Source organism: Choloepus didactylus, chromosome 7 (assembly GCF_015220235.1).
Source record: "Choloepus didactylus isolate mChoDid1 chromosome 7, mChoDid1.pri, whole genome shotgun sequence".
Classification (NCBI taxonomy): Eukaryota; Metazoa; Chordata; class Mammalia; order Pilosa; family Megalonychidae; genus Choloepus; species Choloepus didactylus.
Genome location: NC_051313.1, coordinates 112795694 through 112811137, shown reverse-complemented (window position 1 = coordinate 112811137; position 15444 = coordinate 112795694). Strand labels below are relative to the sequence as shown.

Here is a 15444-nt window from a genome sequence, read left to right as displayed (position 1 = left end):
TCCATCTTTTAGCAAATTGTGAAAAATGCTGCTGTATGAACATTGGTGTGCAAATGTCTGTTTAAATACACAAAATTTAAAAACATGAAGTAAAACATCTCCTTTATGAGTAAACATGTGAATGGTTAAAAAATGGGGGCAAATATAAATTTTTTGACTTCAGAACTTAATTTTCATAACCATTCAATCTTCTCTGATCTTTTATAACATGTGTTGTCTGTTTATTGGAATGTAAAATAGGTTATGATTATCAGTTTTTAAATGGGATTAATATATAAAATAACATTTGAATGCCACCCTTTCAGGAGGTGCTATTTACTCTTCTGGATGCCTCGGAAGGACTCTTAAATGGGATTAGGAATATGCTGGCAAATATATTTCTACCAGCTATTCTTGCAACAAATAATTGGGGTGCTTTAAACCAGTCCAAACAGGGAGAATCTGAAAAACACATTTTCACTGAAACCATCAACAGATACCTTTCATTTTTAGATGGTAAGTATAAAATACAAGTTTAGTAAATTACTAAAAATCAGTGAATTAACTATATGGTATGTTATTAAAAATAAGAGTTAGAGAAAAATTTCCATCTTAAAAGAAGATGCTAATCAATGTAATTATGAGACTCAGAGGTAAGATAACAAATTATTAGAAATACTCATTTCCAAGGATTTTTACAGGAGTAAAATAGGCTTTCTTTTCTATTTTCTATGTAAGGATTATCTTCCTACATTTCTAATTAAAATTTTACTATATTTTAAAATATATACTTTATTACTGTGTATTTTAAAAATATGTAGCATTATATTGTTAAAAATACAATTTTATTAACATCGTCAATTCACAGTCTAATGACCAATTAGAATTGTATTATATTTCTATAAAGTATTAAGTCATTAACATTTTGGAATTACAGCTTGAAACCCCACACTGACACTTAAAACATTGACATTAAATACCTGTTTTCTTAGTATTATTATTTTTTTCCTTTCAGGTGCTAGAATAAGTATTGAGGGAACAGTTAAGTTAAAGAAGATAGAAAATGTTGATTTTTCCAAGCTGCACACCTTTGAAGAAGTGACAGCTGCAGCTGGCAATTCGGAAACTGTTCGTCAGCTAGAGGATGTGCTGATGATATGGTACAAACAGATTGAACAGGTGAGCTGATCCAAGTAATTGGCTCAGATATGAGTTGTAGTTCTTATTGTGCATCAGCCATTGAATTTTGTCCCTAAAAGTAAAGGGAAGGGAGGAGTCTTCTTTGAATTTCTTCCAGGTACTGTTATAAAACTCAGCCTATTCATGGTTGTAGTGCAAAATCTGTGTTACTTATGCTATATTTAAAATCAGATTTAAGATACTTGTCAAGTGCAGGTGCAAAATGGCAGAGTAGGAAGTTTATATTTTGCTCCCTCCACCAGAAAAATGACAGCACTGAGAAAAGAGACTCGAATTAATTAGGTCCCTGGAACCAGAATGGACATTTAGAACAACTACCAGAGTGCCAGAGGAAGTGGGAGGTTGCTGAGAGTTCATCTTTTGTAAGTGAAAGCACGAACCAGTGACCAGTCCCCATTGCTGAGCCCTGTGGCAGCACCTGTGGGAATGGCTATGATTGTGGCAACACAGCCTGGATTCTGGTAGTGGCCGGCTGGGTCCAGGACTGGCAGAGAAAATCACTTCTGAATGTTGGCGTTGAGGGTCGATGTTTGTCTCAGGGATCCCTCAGGGACCAATATGGAAGCTGGCAACAGTTTCAGCCCTCTGGCCAGTAGTGCTTGCAGCCTATCAGCATCCACCTGGACATAAACAGTTAGTGTACCTTCTTTGTTTTTGTTTTTAACTTCTGTGTCGGCATTTCCTGGTCTGGCAGATTGAGGGCAAAGCATAGACTCGGGCCTTGGTTTCAGCCCTCTCCTCAGCAGGCTTCTAGCCTTACACCAGCATCCACCAGGACTTAAAAACCCAATGCACTGTTTCGTTGGTTGGGTTTCTTCTTTCTCTTTCTTTTGTTGCTAGCCTTGCTGTCTCTCAGAAGTGGCATCCTGTGGCCTTACACCGGAATCTACAGGGACATAAAGAGCCAGTGCATCTCTTTTTCTTTTTCTTTGTTTTTTGGTTTGTCGTTGTTTTTCTTTGTCTGTGTTGTATTTTTGGGTCTGCTGTATCCCTGAAGGATAAGTAGGGATACTAGCCTAGGTTTTGGCTTCAAGAGAAACAGCTTTCTGGCTTCTCATCCATACATAACAGGAGATCAGAGAGGCAGTGCCCATCATTCTTTTTTCTTTTTTTCTTTTTGTATGTGTTTTATCTGTTTGTTTTAATTTTTTCTTTTTTTCCTTCTCTTTCTTTCTTTTCTCCCTCTTTTTTCAGTATTTGCTAATTCAATGTTTGCAGTGACTTTATAGAACTTAGCTACCGTGAGTAATGAGAATTGAATGTAAATAAAGTGAAATGCTGTGATCCTGCAAAAGAAGACTCAGTAGTTTAAGCTGACAGTTCCAAAGTACACATCCAGTTGTAATAGCCTGGAAATTGAAATTGGTTTCAAGAGGGGGAGATATATATTTTACATTTTTTTCTTTTTAATTATATTTTTATAGGTCTGTGTTTTACTTTTGTAATGAAGAAAGATGTAATTTCTTCCCAAATCTACAATCTACAAATCCAGTGCAATTCCCGTAAGACTTTCACCAGGATTTTTGTTTGTATTTTTAAGAGGAGACTTGAAACTCATGTTCTAAACTCACCTTGAATGAAAAAAAATGTGAGAATAGCTGAGAAATTTTAGAAAACAAAGAATAACTTCCTTTGAAAATCATAATCATTAAAACACTGTGGTACTGGAATAGAAGTTGATTGATAGAACATCAGAGCAAAACTGAGTTGGCAGTCCATTCTATGTATTTATTGGGATTTACTGTATAATCTATGTGGGCTTTCTGTGCCCTGTTTTCTTTTGGATTACTTGTTAATATCTTACTGAATTTTCAGAGTTGAAATAATCTTTTCCACATGTTAATACTTTGTTGGTCCCCATTGTGCCGTGTCTTTTCATTTGGTACAGTGTCTTTAGTCATGTGGAAATTTAAAAATTTAATGGAGTTAAATGGATTAGTCACAAGTGGTAATCCAGCCTCAATTTGTATGCCTCCAGTGACCAGGTTCTTTGTACTTTTTATTTCTGTTTAGGAAACCCTTTTCTATGCCAGTATTATGAAGATATTCTCCTAATTAAAAAAAAATTAATTTCTTTTTTTGAAATTGTGAAATATACCAAATGCATACAATGAAAGAAACAAATTGTTGTAAACTGGACACCTGTGTAACCTCTATACCAGTTATGAAATAGAACATTAACAGCACCTTACAATCCCCCAGCACTCCTCTTCCCAATTTTAACTCCCTTTTCTTCTCCCTGTTTTAAACTATTATATTATCTTGACAATTATGATATCCAATTCCAAGCTTTTCTTTATAGTTTTACCCCCATCTCCTATGTTTCCTTTTAGAAGCTTTACCATTTTGTTGTTCATATTAAGGTTTTTAATCTATCTGGAATTATTTTTGTGTGTATGATGTAAAGTAAAATGTAATTTTGTCTTTTTCCGTATTGTTAGCTAATTGTCTCAGAACTGTTTATTTAATAGTCCATTTTTCCTCACAAATTTGTAATGTCACTTCTGTTCTATATCAAGTTCTATACCAAGTTTCTAGAGTCCTTTTTCTTTCCCATTGTTCTTATTTACTTTTGTACTCATGCCACACTGTTTTAATTTCTATAGCTTTTTACTAAGTCAGTATTTGGTGTGGCAAGTCTCTTCTCTGGTTTTTCTTCAAAATTGTATTGATTATTTTGGTTATCGTTATTCCAAATTGATTTAAGACCAACTTGTCAAGTACCATGACAAATCCTGTTGAGATTTTGATTGGAATTTCATTGAATGTATAAATTAATTTAGAGAAAATTTCCGTCTTTATATTATTGAATTTTTCCACCTATGAACATGTTATATTGCTCCATTTTTTTGGTTTTCTTTTATGTGCTTAAGGTAAGTTTTATAATTTTCCCCATAAAAGTCTTGTACATTTTTTGTTAGATTAATGTCTAGGTTTAACATTATCATTATTCCTTATTGTTATCATTATTTGCTATTGAAAATGGTATCTTTTCAGAAATTATATTTTAAGATCATTAAATGAGTTGTAAAGAAATGTTGATTTTTATGTGTAATTCCAGTAAGGTTGATGATTTGTTTATTTTTATTAATTGTAAAAAATTGTCTTTAGATATTCTTGGATTTTAAAAATGCAGATGATCATATCATCTGTAATTATGCCATTTTTGATTTTTTGTTTTCAATCCTTATTCCTTTTATTTACCTTACTTGTCTTGTTCTGGAAGCTCCATTACCATGTTGAATAGAAATGGTCATAGTGGGCAAACTTGTCTTGTCCTTGGTTTTAAAGTGATATTTTCTAAGATTTCACCTTTAGCTATGATGTTTGCCGTATGTGGTTTTTTGGTAGACATTATTTGTCATCTTATTTTGCTAAGAGGTTTTAATATTTCACTGTTGAATATTATTTATACTTTTAGCTTCCTTTGGAAAGTTGAAAATAATGAAATTTTTGATGATGAAGAATATAACATTTTGATATTCGGTAACTTTGTTTGATTGCAGGTGCTTATTGAGAGTGAGCAGATGAGAAAAGAAGCTGATGATTCGGGTCCACTCACTGAATTGGAACACTGGAAACGCATGTCAACCAAATTCAATTATATTATTGAACAGATTAAAGGGACAAGTTGTAAAGCTGTCATAAATGTGCTAAATGTTGCCCACTCCAAACTGTTAAAGGTAAAAGGCTCTATATTTTAAACTTTGGTGTGCTTCAAAGCAACAAACTAGAATAGAGTTTAAAATTACCCTTATTGAATTGCTTCTTGGCATAATATACAGGAATCTTGCATTTAGAAGTCAAACTTTGAGTAAGGCTTTTTTTATATGCAAAAACTATATCCAGAAGAGGAAAAGGAAGTATAGTAATGAAGATTTATTTCTCAGTACTTCACACTCTAATTTTGATAATACTACCATGGGGTGATTACAAGAAAAGTGATTTTGAATTTTTAAATTATTTTTGAAATTGTAATTCAAGACAAGTTCATTGAAGTGAATAACTTCATAGAAAGTCAAAAGCAAGAATGTTCTACCATCATCTATCTCACCCCCTCTATTTCACCTCTCTTTCTAGAGTTCCTCTTTGTTAAGAATTTGGCTTGGTTCTTTTTAGATCCTTTCATTTTTCTTTATTGTTCCTTTAAAAATATAAACCTAGATTTATTCATTTTTGCACACAAATATATTTTTTGGTAAAGAATTTAAGCATACAGATATAACACTACTCTCTTAATCAACCCCCCAACTTTTATCCATCAATAATGAGCATAGAGAGATAAAATCACAGATTTCTATTTGATGTTTCTTTCAGACTTCTGTGGCATTTATATACAAGTATTCTAAGTACATATAAAATTGCACAGTTTTGTGTTTCTAATTTCTTCTATTACATAAAGTGTGTCAAATCACAATATTTTTCAACTTCCTTTTCCCACAATAGTATATCTTAGAGAGTCATGACTATCAGACCTAGCTGTGCTAGTTTTTCAAAATGTTGATATACTGGGTTTTATCTAATCATTTCCCTGTTTATAGACAGTCAAATTGTTCCCTTTCTGTGTGCTCACAAACATTGCTGCAGTTAAATTTTCTATATGCACACATGCAAATATTTCCCTAGGGTGGATACCCTACAACTTTCTCAATACGTATTGTCTTTTTTTTTTTTTTTTTGCCTATGTGACATGTGGAAAATAGCTTGTTTTAGTTTACCTTTTCCTTATTAATAGTGTGGTTGTATATCTTTTATAATTTTATTGGCTATTTGCATTTCTTCTGAGAATTGTTTGTTTATAGTATAACTTTTTTCTATTTAAAAATGTTTAGATTTTTATACTGATTTGTAGGAGTTCTTTATATATTAGGGTTATTAGTCACTTGTTATCTATATGTTGGGAGAGGCACTCACCATGGTCTTGAGCATCTCTGCATGTTCTTGTTGGATATGACAAGAATGCAAGGTCCTGACCACTCTTGACCCATTTTCCAGAGTTTTGTTTGCAGCGAGCAACCTTGTGGAATAAGGTAATGTCTCCCCACAAAGAGCCAGCTTGGTCACCACTTACTAGAAAAGTGATAACTCCCCAAACTCGGTGTTTCTCTGTGTCATTGCAGCCAGTTGCATGTGCAGCAACCTTCTTGGCCTACCTGCATTGTCCCTGTGGGATTTGGGGGTTATGGAGGAACCGATGAAACAGAGGGCCCATGCTCCTTGCTGGGCTGTGAGTTATGAAGTCCTTGTTTCTGACCTGGAGTCTCACGCCTTCTGCTAATATGCATGGAACAGTAAAAAACTAACTTATTAGCTTGTAAATTGGGTAACATCCCACACCTTTTATAGACCCTGACTATATATTGTAAATTTTTTTCTTAATCTGTCATCACTTAAATTTACAGAAGAGTTGCAGCGATAGCATACAGAGTTTCCATATGTTTTTCACGCAGTTTCCCCTAAAGTTGATGTCTTATATTACCATAGTACAGTGATCAAAACTATGGAATTAACACTGGCACAATACTATTAACTATACTACAGACTTAATTCAGATTTCCTCAGTTTTTCCACTACTATTCTTTTTCTATTACAGGAGCCAATCCAGGATCCCACCTTACAGTTAATTGTCTTGTTTCCTTAGTCTCCTCCAATCTATGACAGTTCTTTAGTCTATTCTCGTCTTTCATACCCTTGATACTTTTGAATAGTAATCATCAGTTATTTTGTAGAAAGTCCCTCAATTTGGGTTTGTCTGATGGTTTCTCACAGTCAGATTGAGGTCTTGCATTTTGGGCAAGGATGTCTCAGAGGTGACTTGCTTTTGTCATCATTTGGGGGTACCTGTTGATGTGTCTTCTTATTGGTGATTTAACCTTGATCATTTGGTTAAGGTGATGTCTGCCAGGTTTCTCCAATGTAAAGTTACTATTTTTCCCCTTTTACTTAGTAAATATTTGGGGGCAGATACTTTAAAACTATGCGAATATCCTGCTTCTCCTTAAACTTTTACCCTTGAGCATACATTGGTGGATCTTGCCTGCAGAAATTATTACTGTGGTGTTCTAGTGGTTATTTTCTGTTTACCACATTCTTTCTGCATTTATTAATTAGAATTCTTCTGTAGGAAAGAATCATTCCTTCTCCCCCCTTTACAAAGTTATTTATCCAGTCATTTATTTATATAGGTATAGATTCAGGGACATTTATTTTATGCTTTGAGTTATAATCCAATATTATCATTATTTATTTTGCTCCTCAAATTGTTCTTATTACATAAACAGTGTCATACCACAATATTCTTCAACTGCCTTTTCCCCATACTATATCTTAGAGAGTTATGACTATCAGACCTAGCTGTATAGTTGTATGACCATGTCTTGTATTATGATTAAAGGCACAAGGTGTGTTTATCTTTGAATAAAAGACCTAGTGGTTGATGTGGTAACTGTCTTCAGATATTTGAAGGACTGCTGTGTGTTCTCAAGGGGTTCCATTAAGCAAAAGTACACCAAGTAAAGGGAGGTTACAGGGAGACAAGTATTGTTTTAGTTCACTAAAGCTGACAAAATGCAATATATCAGAAGTGGGTTGGCTTTTACAATGGGATTTATTAACTTACAAGTTTACAATTCTGAGGCTGTGAATATGTCCCAATCAAGGCATCAACAGGAGGATACCTGGACTCTGAAGACTGGCTGCCAGCATTCTCAGCTCTTCTGTCACATGGTGTTCTGGTTTCCTAAAAGCTGACAAATGCAATATACTAGAAATGGATTGGCTTTTATAAAGGGGATGTATTAGGTTACAAATTTACAGTTCTAAGGTTATAAAAATGTCCACACTAAGGCATCAACAAGAGGATACCTTCACTGAAGAAAGGCCGATGGCATCTGAAACACCTCTGTCAGCTGGGAAGGCATGTGGCTGGCATCTGCTGGTCCTTTGCTCCCAGGTTGCATTGCTTTCAACTTCTGATTCCAGTGGCTTTCTCTGTAAGCGTCTGTGTGTTCTCACTTAGCTTCTCCAGGGCAAACTCTGGGCTTCATCTCTTGGCTTAGCATCACCAAACGTCTTTCTGTCTGCATCTCCAAGTGCTAGGGACTGTGTCAGCTCTGAGCTCTCTCTCTCTGTCCCTGAGCCCTCTTAAGGACTCCAGTAAACTAATTAAGACCCACCTTGAATGAGCAGGGTCACATCTCAGTGGAAATAATCTAATCAAAATAATTGGGTGGGTCGCATTTCTATGGAAACAACCTAATCAGAAGATCCCACCCATGATAGGTCTGCCCCCACAAGAATGGATTAAAAGAACATGGTCTTTTATGGGGTACATAACAGAAGCAAACCAGCACATATGGGAAGGCATATGGTGCGGCTGCTGGTCTCTCCCTTCTCTTCTGGGTTTAGTCGCTTCCAACATCTGGCTCCAGTGGCTTCCTCTCTGAGCTTCTGTGTGTTTCTCTTTTATCCTCTTATAAAGGACTCCAGTAAGAGGATTAAAACCACCTGGGACACACTTCAGCTGAATTATCCTAATCAAATGATCCCACACACAGTAGCTCTATACCCACAGGAATGGAATGATCTTTTCTGGGGTACCTATAGCTTCAAACCATCATAGATTTTTTCAAACCATTAACACAGGAAAAGTGTTGATTTCAGATTGAGTTCACTTTACTGATAGGAATATTTTGGAATAATGTTCTGCTTTAATAACTTGACCTATTCTTGAAGACCCAGAGTAATGTAATATGTCATAAATAACCAACCTGGAGAAGTCCAGATGAAGCTTAGAGACAGGAGTGAAGACAATTGGAATTTCTTGAATAAACTTAAGCACAGTGATATGTTTGGATGTTTCAGAGAATTCTTGTATACTTTTTCTTAGAGTTGGCGTGATTTGGATGCAAGAATCACTGATACAGCAAATGAATCAAAAGATAATGTCAGATATTTGTACACCCTGGAAAAAGTATGTCAGCCTCTCTATAACTATGACCTAGTAAGTATGCTTTTTAAAGTGCATTTTAAAAGATTAATTTGTATAATCGATGCATTTAAGATAACTTTTAGTTTATCTGTATTGGAAAAAGCATATTGCAAAAACATTATTTAAAAATGTTTTCCAATTATTTTTCTGCATTGAAATAGAAGCAATATTTAACATTTTAACCTACATTTGGATAATAGCATTATCATAAGTATGACCTCATTTGTGAATTAGGCAAATCAAATGTATTAGTTATCTATTGCTGCATAGCAAATTACCCCAGAATTAAGGGTTTAAACAATAAGCATCTATTATATCAGAGTTTCTGTGGGCCAGGAATCCAAGCATGGCTCAGCTGGTGTCTCTGCTTCAGGGTCCCTCATGAGGTTGCATTGAGATGTCAGCTGGGGCTATGGTCTCATCTGAAGGGGAAGTCTGCTGGGAAAGGATTCGCTTCCAAGCTCATTCATGGTTGTTGGCAGGGCTCAGTCCCTGGCCACCTGGTCCTTTCCACAGGGCAGCTTGCTTCCCTGAGGGCTAAGGATCCAAGACAGAGTGAGAGAGAACTCCCAAATCTGAAGCCCCAATATTTTGTAACCTAATCTTGGAAGTGACACCCCATCATTTCTGTTCATTAGAAGCAAGTCTGTCAGTCCAGCCCACACTCAGGGGGAGGAGATTATATAGAGGTGTGGGTACCATGAAGGTGAGGATCATGGGGGCCATGTAAGAGGCCACATGGTAGATATTTCCCGGTTTACAGATTAGGAAATCAAAATTCATCACGGCTTGGTGACTTCGCCAGAGTCACTCTGCTAATAAGTGATGCAGGACAGATCCCATCTTCTAGTTTCTAGCTTACTGCTCTTTTTAATTTTCTCATAATATTTCTCCTGAGTGCCTTTAAAAATATATATTAATACTACCATTTACTTTTATTTTTCTAAAGTTTGTATTTTTAATTCATACAATTCACTCAAGTCTCTGGCATATGAAACATGAAAATTAAAGAAGACCATCTATCTTTTTTTCAGATAAAAAGGGGAAGTCAAGGAAACAGCAGTCATTGAGACCCTGTGTGCTGTTTCCTGATCTTGGTGGTTTGTCTCTTCTGTGAATTACTTTTAGGCTGGCGAGCTGCCCAGAGAGCTGCAATTTTAATGAGGTCCACAGGTTTTGAGAACCCATGGCCTTTTGTTCTAGGCATCATGCTACATGTTTTAGATGTGTTTTCATTCTATGTGCTCAACAGTCCTCATTTTAAAGGTTAGGTAATTGAGCTGAGCATTTCTACAACTATACGTGATGAGGCTGATTTGAACCCAGATTTCTCTGGCATTATGGGTTGCATTTTTTTCCCACTACACCATGCTTGTTCTTCAAGGCATTCTCTAAATTAAAATGCTTTCAAAATAAGTTATATTAATGTATAATACCTTCTGATTTTTGAAGAGATAGTCATATTGTTCATAGAGGTGGCAGCATGGCTTGGTTGACCCACCTTCTTGGGACAGCATAAATGCTGGTTCCATTCTAGAGACTGGGAAAAAGGAAGAGCCTATGTCCTACGTAACTTAGATTTGAGGAAGAGGGAGGGGTAGGGGCTGTTCATACCCATCTCAAGAGGCACTAGTAGCCAAGGAGTTTAATGCGAGTGGGAGGGGAGGATGTGGGGGTGAGAGTCCTGGGCAGGTGGTGCCATGTGGAATCCATTGTACATCAGTAAGTATCATGAGAGGGGGGTAAGGAGACTTATCAGAGCCAGAACTTTTTTTATGATTCCATAAAAAGGTGGCAGACTTTAACATATCTAAAACTTGTATTATTGTTGTTGATTTTTTTTTCAAAGAATTATAACTTTCTTAAACTTCATTCTCTGTTTACTTCTACTTCTAGTACCATCATCTGGATCTCTTTGAGGGACCTGCAGCTTTTTTTACTTGTTTCACACAAGAAAGTTTTAAATCACTACCTAGCTGTTTCTATGTATATAACCATGAGTAAGGAAAACCCGATTTATGTAGTGATAAAGATGAAAGGCTATTTCTTGGTTCACTCATTAAGTCACTGACTTGAATCCCTAGCTTTACAAAATTTAATTAAAATTTGTTTCTAGGAAAAATTGTCACATGTCACAAGCATTTGGGGTTACTCACAAGAATTGAAGATATAAATGTTAAATACACATATACCTAAAGCCTACTCTAGAAGGACTACCTGCAAGAAGCTCTTAATGTAAATAATAATAGATAAAGTGAATACAGCAAAATGTTATGCATCAAATTTAGTGATAGGTATAGGTGGTCATTATACTATTCTATGTACTTTTCTATATATTTAAAGTTTTTTCATTAGAAAAAGTAATCTAGGAAGAAAGAGACAATGCTTTTTATTGTTAGCAAGACCTCTAAATTTTAAGGTATACTAATTTCAACTTCTTGATTCAAAAGACTTATTTAAATTCATACAATTTTCAGATCTTTTAGTTCTGGTCTTTTCATTCTAGTGATTAAAAAAATTGATACAAAAATCACTCTTTTCACAGATGTGCATTATTATTTTTTGTTCTTGTTGTTTTTGAGATTTTTACGTTTTCTGATGTAGGACTGTTTCAAACATTACTTCTTGAAATTAGAGAAGTACTAATGGTGTTGAGTCATATAATTGCTTGCCACTTATACATCCACTATTTCTGTCATTTCGACAATTTTTCTTTTCTCATTTTCATTGTTTTCATTGATAGCAACCAGCAATTACAGTTTAGTTTTTAACTGTCATTTGGGTGGGAAAAGTACAGAAGAATTTTCTAGTTGATAAATTTAATGAATTTTATATACAATATTTCATTGTAATAAACCTGGTATTATGCTTTAGGCACATCTACATATGAATGTTTGAACACTTTATAAATATTGGTGTTTAAAATTCAGATTAAGGACATTTTCCTGGTGGACCCATTTGAGTCCATCTCAGCCCTCTTCAGTGGAGTTAGGGGTCCTTTGCATTTTTGCCTTATGGAAGGTGGAAGGGATTCCTTCTAGTCATATTTTTGTGAGGGTCTTTTTGACCTACAGATAACATATAATGTGAATTCTTACATACAAGGTTTAACTGTAATTTTGTCAATAAGGCACATAAAAATTGATTTAATTACTTCATGGTTATAGCTCACACCTAGGACATACAATACACTAACCAGTAATTGTTCTTCCTGGTCTTATTTATTCCATCACTATTTTTAAAATCTTTTTATGTATTTTATCTTGTCCTGCCAGTTGAAGAACAAACTCCTTGAGGGAAGGGATGGCCTTGACCTCATCTGCCCTTCCATAGCGATTTGCATTGTGATTACAAGCAGGGTCTCGAATCTCAGCTACACGAGTTACAGCTGTGGGACCTTGGGCACGGTGCTTAACTTTTCTACGCCTCTGTTTTCTCATTTGCCAAATGGGAATGATAAGAATACTGTATTTTATAGATTTTGAGTCACACATATTAACATCTGTGTGCTCAGGATGTACCTTACGAGTGGTCCAGTTCGGTGAATCACTTGACCTGACTTGACACCATCTTACGCTATTAATACTCTCCTTGAGATTTCTTTTTCCTTTGATACTCCTTGTGTGACTCGAGACTGCAGTGAGCACCAGCTTGTGGTACAGGTTCTCAGGGAACTTTGTTTTCCTTCCCTTCCATGGTAACGGTATTCATACATAAATTTTGTTTCTATCCTTTTCTCAACACCTGATTTATTTCATGCTTATCTTTACAGAGATGTAGCCAGTTGTTTTATGTGGGAGTTTCTTAGACTCCTCATCTTGGCGTTTTGTTTTTTTTGTTTCTTTTCTCTGAGGCTCATAACATAATGGTGCAGTCTTACAATCAATGCTGTTTTAGAGTTTGTGAAATCAAACCTACCTTAAATGAACATTGGCATAAATTAAGGTAATAATGTGAAGCTCTTAGCATAGGCCTGGAACATAGTAAGCATTGAATCTGTTAGCTATTGTGTCCTGTCTTTGTTGAACTTGCTCTTTGCTGTTCTTGTTTTACTTGTTTGTGTGTGTCTCTTCTGCTGTGCCAGGAACTCCTCCCTCCCTATCTGGTTTCTCATCTTTGGATTTCTCCCAATATCCTCAGAACCTAGTGGATTTGCTGAAAGGTGAATTGAATTGAATAAGTGACCATGAGTTCTAGACTCATCTTGGTTTTTAACAAGCTTTCTGATCCTAAATAAGTCACTTTACCTCTCAAGGTGTCATTTTCTTCATCTTAAAAAAAAAGCAGGTTGAACCATTAAAATTCCTTTTACCTCTAAAATTTTATTTTTAAATAAACTTTTAAGTTAGATTTACAGAAAAGTTGTACTAATAGTGATAGCTGAATTTTTTTTTTCCTTTGGTACTCTTAGTGTGATTAAGAGTTAGGAAAAATACTCAATATAATCCTTTAGTTGGAAAATGCTTGGTATAGTCTTCAATAGCTAGAAAAATGTTTATTATATCACTTCACTCAAGCAGCCTTGAGTCATTTCAAGCCATGGCACATGGGATACAAAATTTGATTAATACCATCAGAATGATTCACAGTGTGTCAAGGCTTTTAGAATAGCTTGCTGGGACCTAATCCCAAAAGTTTACTCACTGTTCCTTTTCTGTTACAGTAATAAGGTTCTCCCTTTCTCTGCCTGCAGGGATGAAACACCATACGGGCTAACATCAGCACCTTCCTCCTTTTGAAGGACACGATCAAAAGCCTGAGTGGTCAACCAAAAAAGGGCCTACAGAATAACAGGATATGCTGACCAAATGAGTTTTCCTCTTCTATGCTTTCTCTCCTTCTTTTTCTTCTGCTTTCTTCTGTACTCTGGCCATTTCTGCACTACAAAAGCTCAAATCACCTTTCTCACTTCGATCTGGTCTTGGAAAATATCTTCTCTAGTCCCTTACATGTGCACCTGTAATAAGACTCACTTTCTCACCAAAGCAAAGAGACTTGTTTCTCTGATGCAGGGTCAGGCAGGCCTAACTACTTAAGACTGTGTTTTCTGATGGTAACAATAGTACAGTATTCTCTTCACCTAGTTTCTCCTACTGTTAACATGTTGCATTGCCTTGGTACGTTTGTCAAAAAGAGTATCTTTTTTTTCTGTTCCAGCATCCAATCTAGGATACCACCTTGCATTTAGTAAAATTTGATTTTAGAGTTTTGAATATGGATGAGTAGAGTAGAATATGGGTTATTAAAACATAAACATATAATATGATTCACTTAATATATTTCAATTTTAGGTTTCCATGGCACATGGAATACAAAATTTGATTAATGCCATCAGAATGATTCACAGTGTGTCAAGGTATTATAATAGCTCTGAGAGAATGACCTCACTGTTTATCAAGGTATGTTTCCATGGGAAGAAATCACACATGTAAACCTGTGAAAAAAATTAACACTTCGTTCCCTATGAGCCAGGGAAGGGAATTGGGAAATTGGGTGCTTCTTGGAATTCTGAATTTTAACTTCCAGTAGACAAGCAAAGAAAGATGTTGACTAGAGTAAGTTTTATTTAAGCCAAGGGGTAGTTGGTACTTTTATCCCTGTCAAAGGTAAGTCTCAAGGCCTTTTTATGTATATGTAGCTCGTGGTTTTCTAATTTATTTCATTCCAAACAGTTTTGATTCTGTTCAAGAGATAAGGATTGTGTCCACTATTAATACGCTTTTTTAGTTACTCCCACCAGCACAGTGGTCTGAGTAACTTCTTCCTGTATACTGCCATATGCTTCATTATTTTAAAAAGTTTTAAAAATTATCCAAGAAATACATGAATAGAATTCCTTTGTAAATGATTCAAATACATAAATGTAGAGTTAGAATCACATTTCAACTTATTTTTCTCTATCAAAATATAGATTTAATAGTATCTATGTCCTAAACCAGTCAAGAACCTCAGGATTCTTCCCCTTGACTCATCTCTGTTCTTCTTACTATATATGTCCCACATTGAGATAATGTTTAGTTCCATATTACAGTTAACATCTTTCAACATTATGAATCAACAAGTATTCAGACTATAGTCTAAGTATTGCTAGTTTCTTTGATCACCATGGTTTTGTCAATTCCACATCTTCTTTCTTAGATTCATTATTTCTTTTGCTGAAAAAAATTTCTCAAGCAATTCTTCTAGAGAGAGTGTATGCATTGGTGGACTTCCTGAATACTAGCATGTCTGAAAATAGCTTTATTTGAGCCTCCCACTTAGTTCTAGTTTGACTA

At 35.3% G+C, this 15444-nt stretch overlaps 1 protein-coding gene across 2 annotated transcripts in view; it reads left to right on the top strand.

Moving 5' to 3' along the window:
• DNAH8 (dynein axonemal heavy chain 8) overlaps window positions 1–15444 on the top strand; it is a 323187-nt gene that overhangs the window by 10725 nt on the left and 297018 nt on the right. For both annotated transcript variants that reach the window (XM_037842901.1, XM_037842900.1), the window contains exons 5-9: window positions 306–495; window positions 995–1158; window positions 4686–4862; window positions 9068–9181; window positions 14461–14568. In XM_037842901.1, coding sequence (XP_037698829.1) covers window positions 306–495; window positions 995–1158; window positions 4686–4862; window positions 9068–9181; window positions 14461–14568 — 753 coding nt within the window. The remainder of the gene's footprint in view (window positions 1–305; window positions 496–994; window positions 1159–4685; window positions 4863–9067; window positions 9182–14460; window positions 14569–15444) is intronic.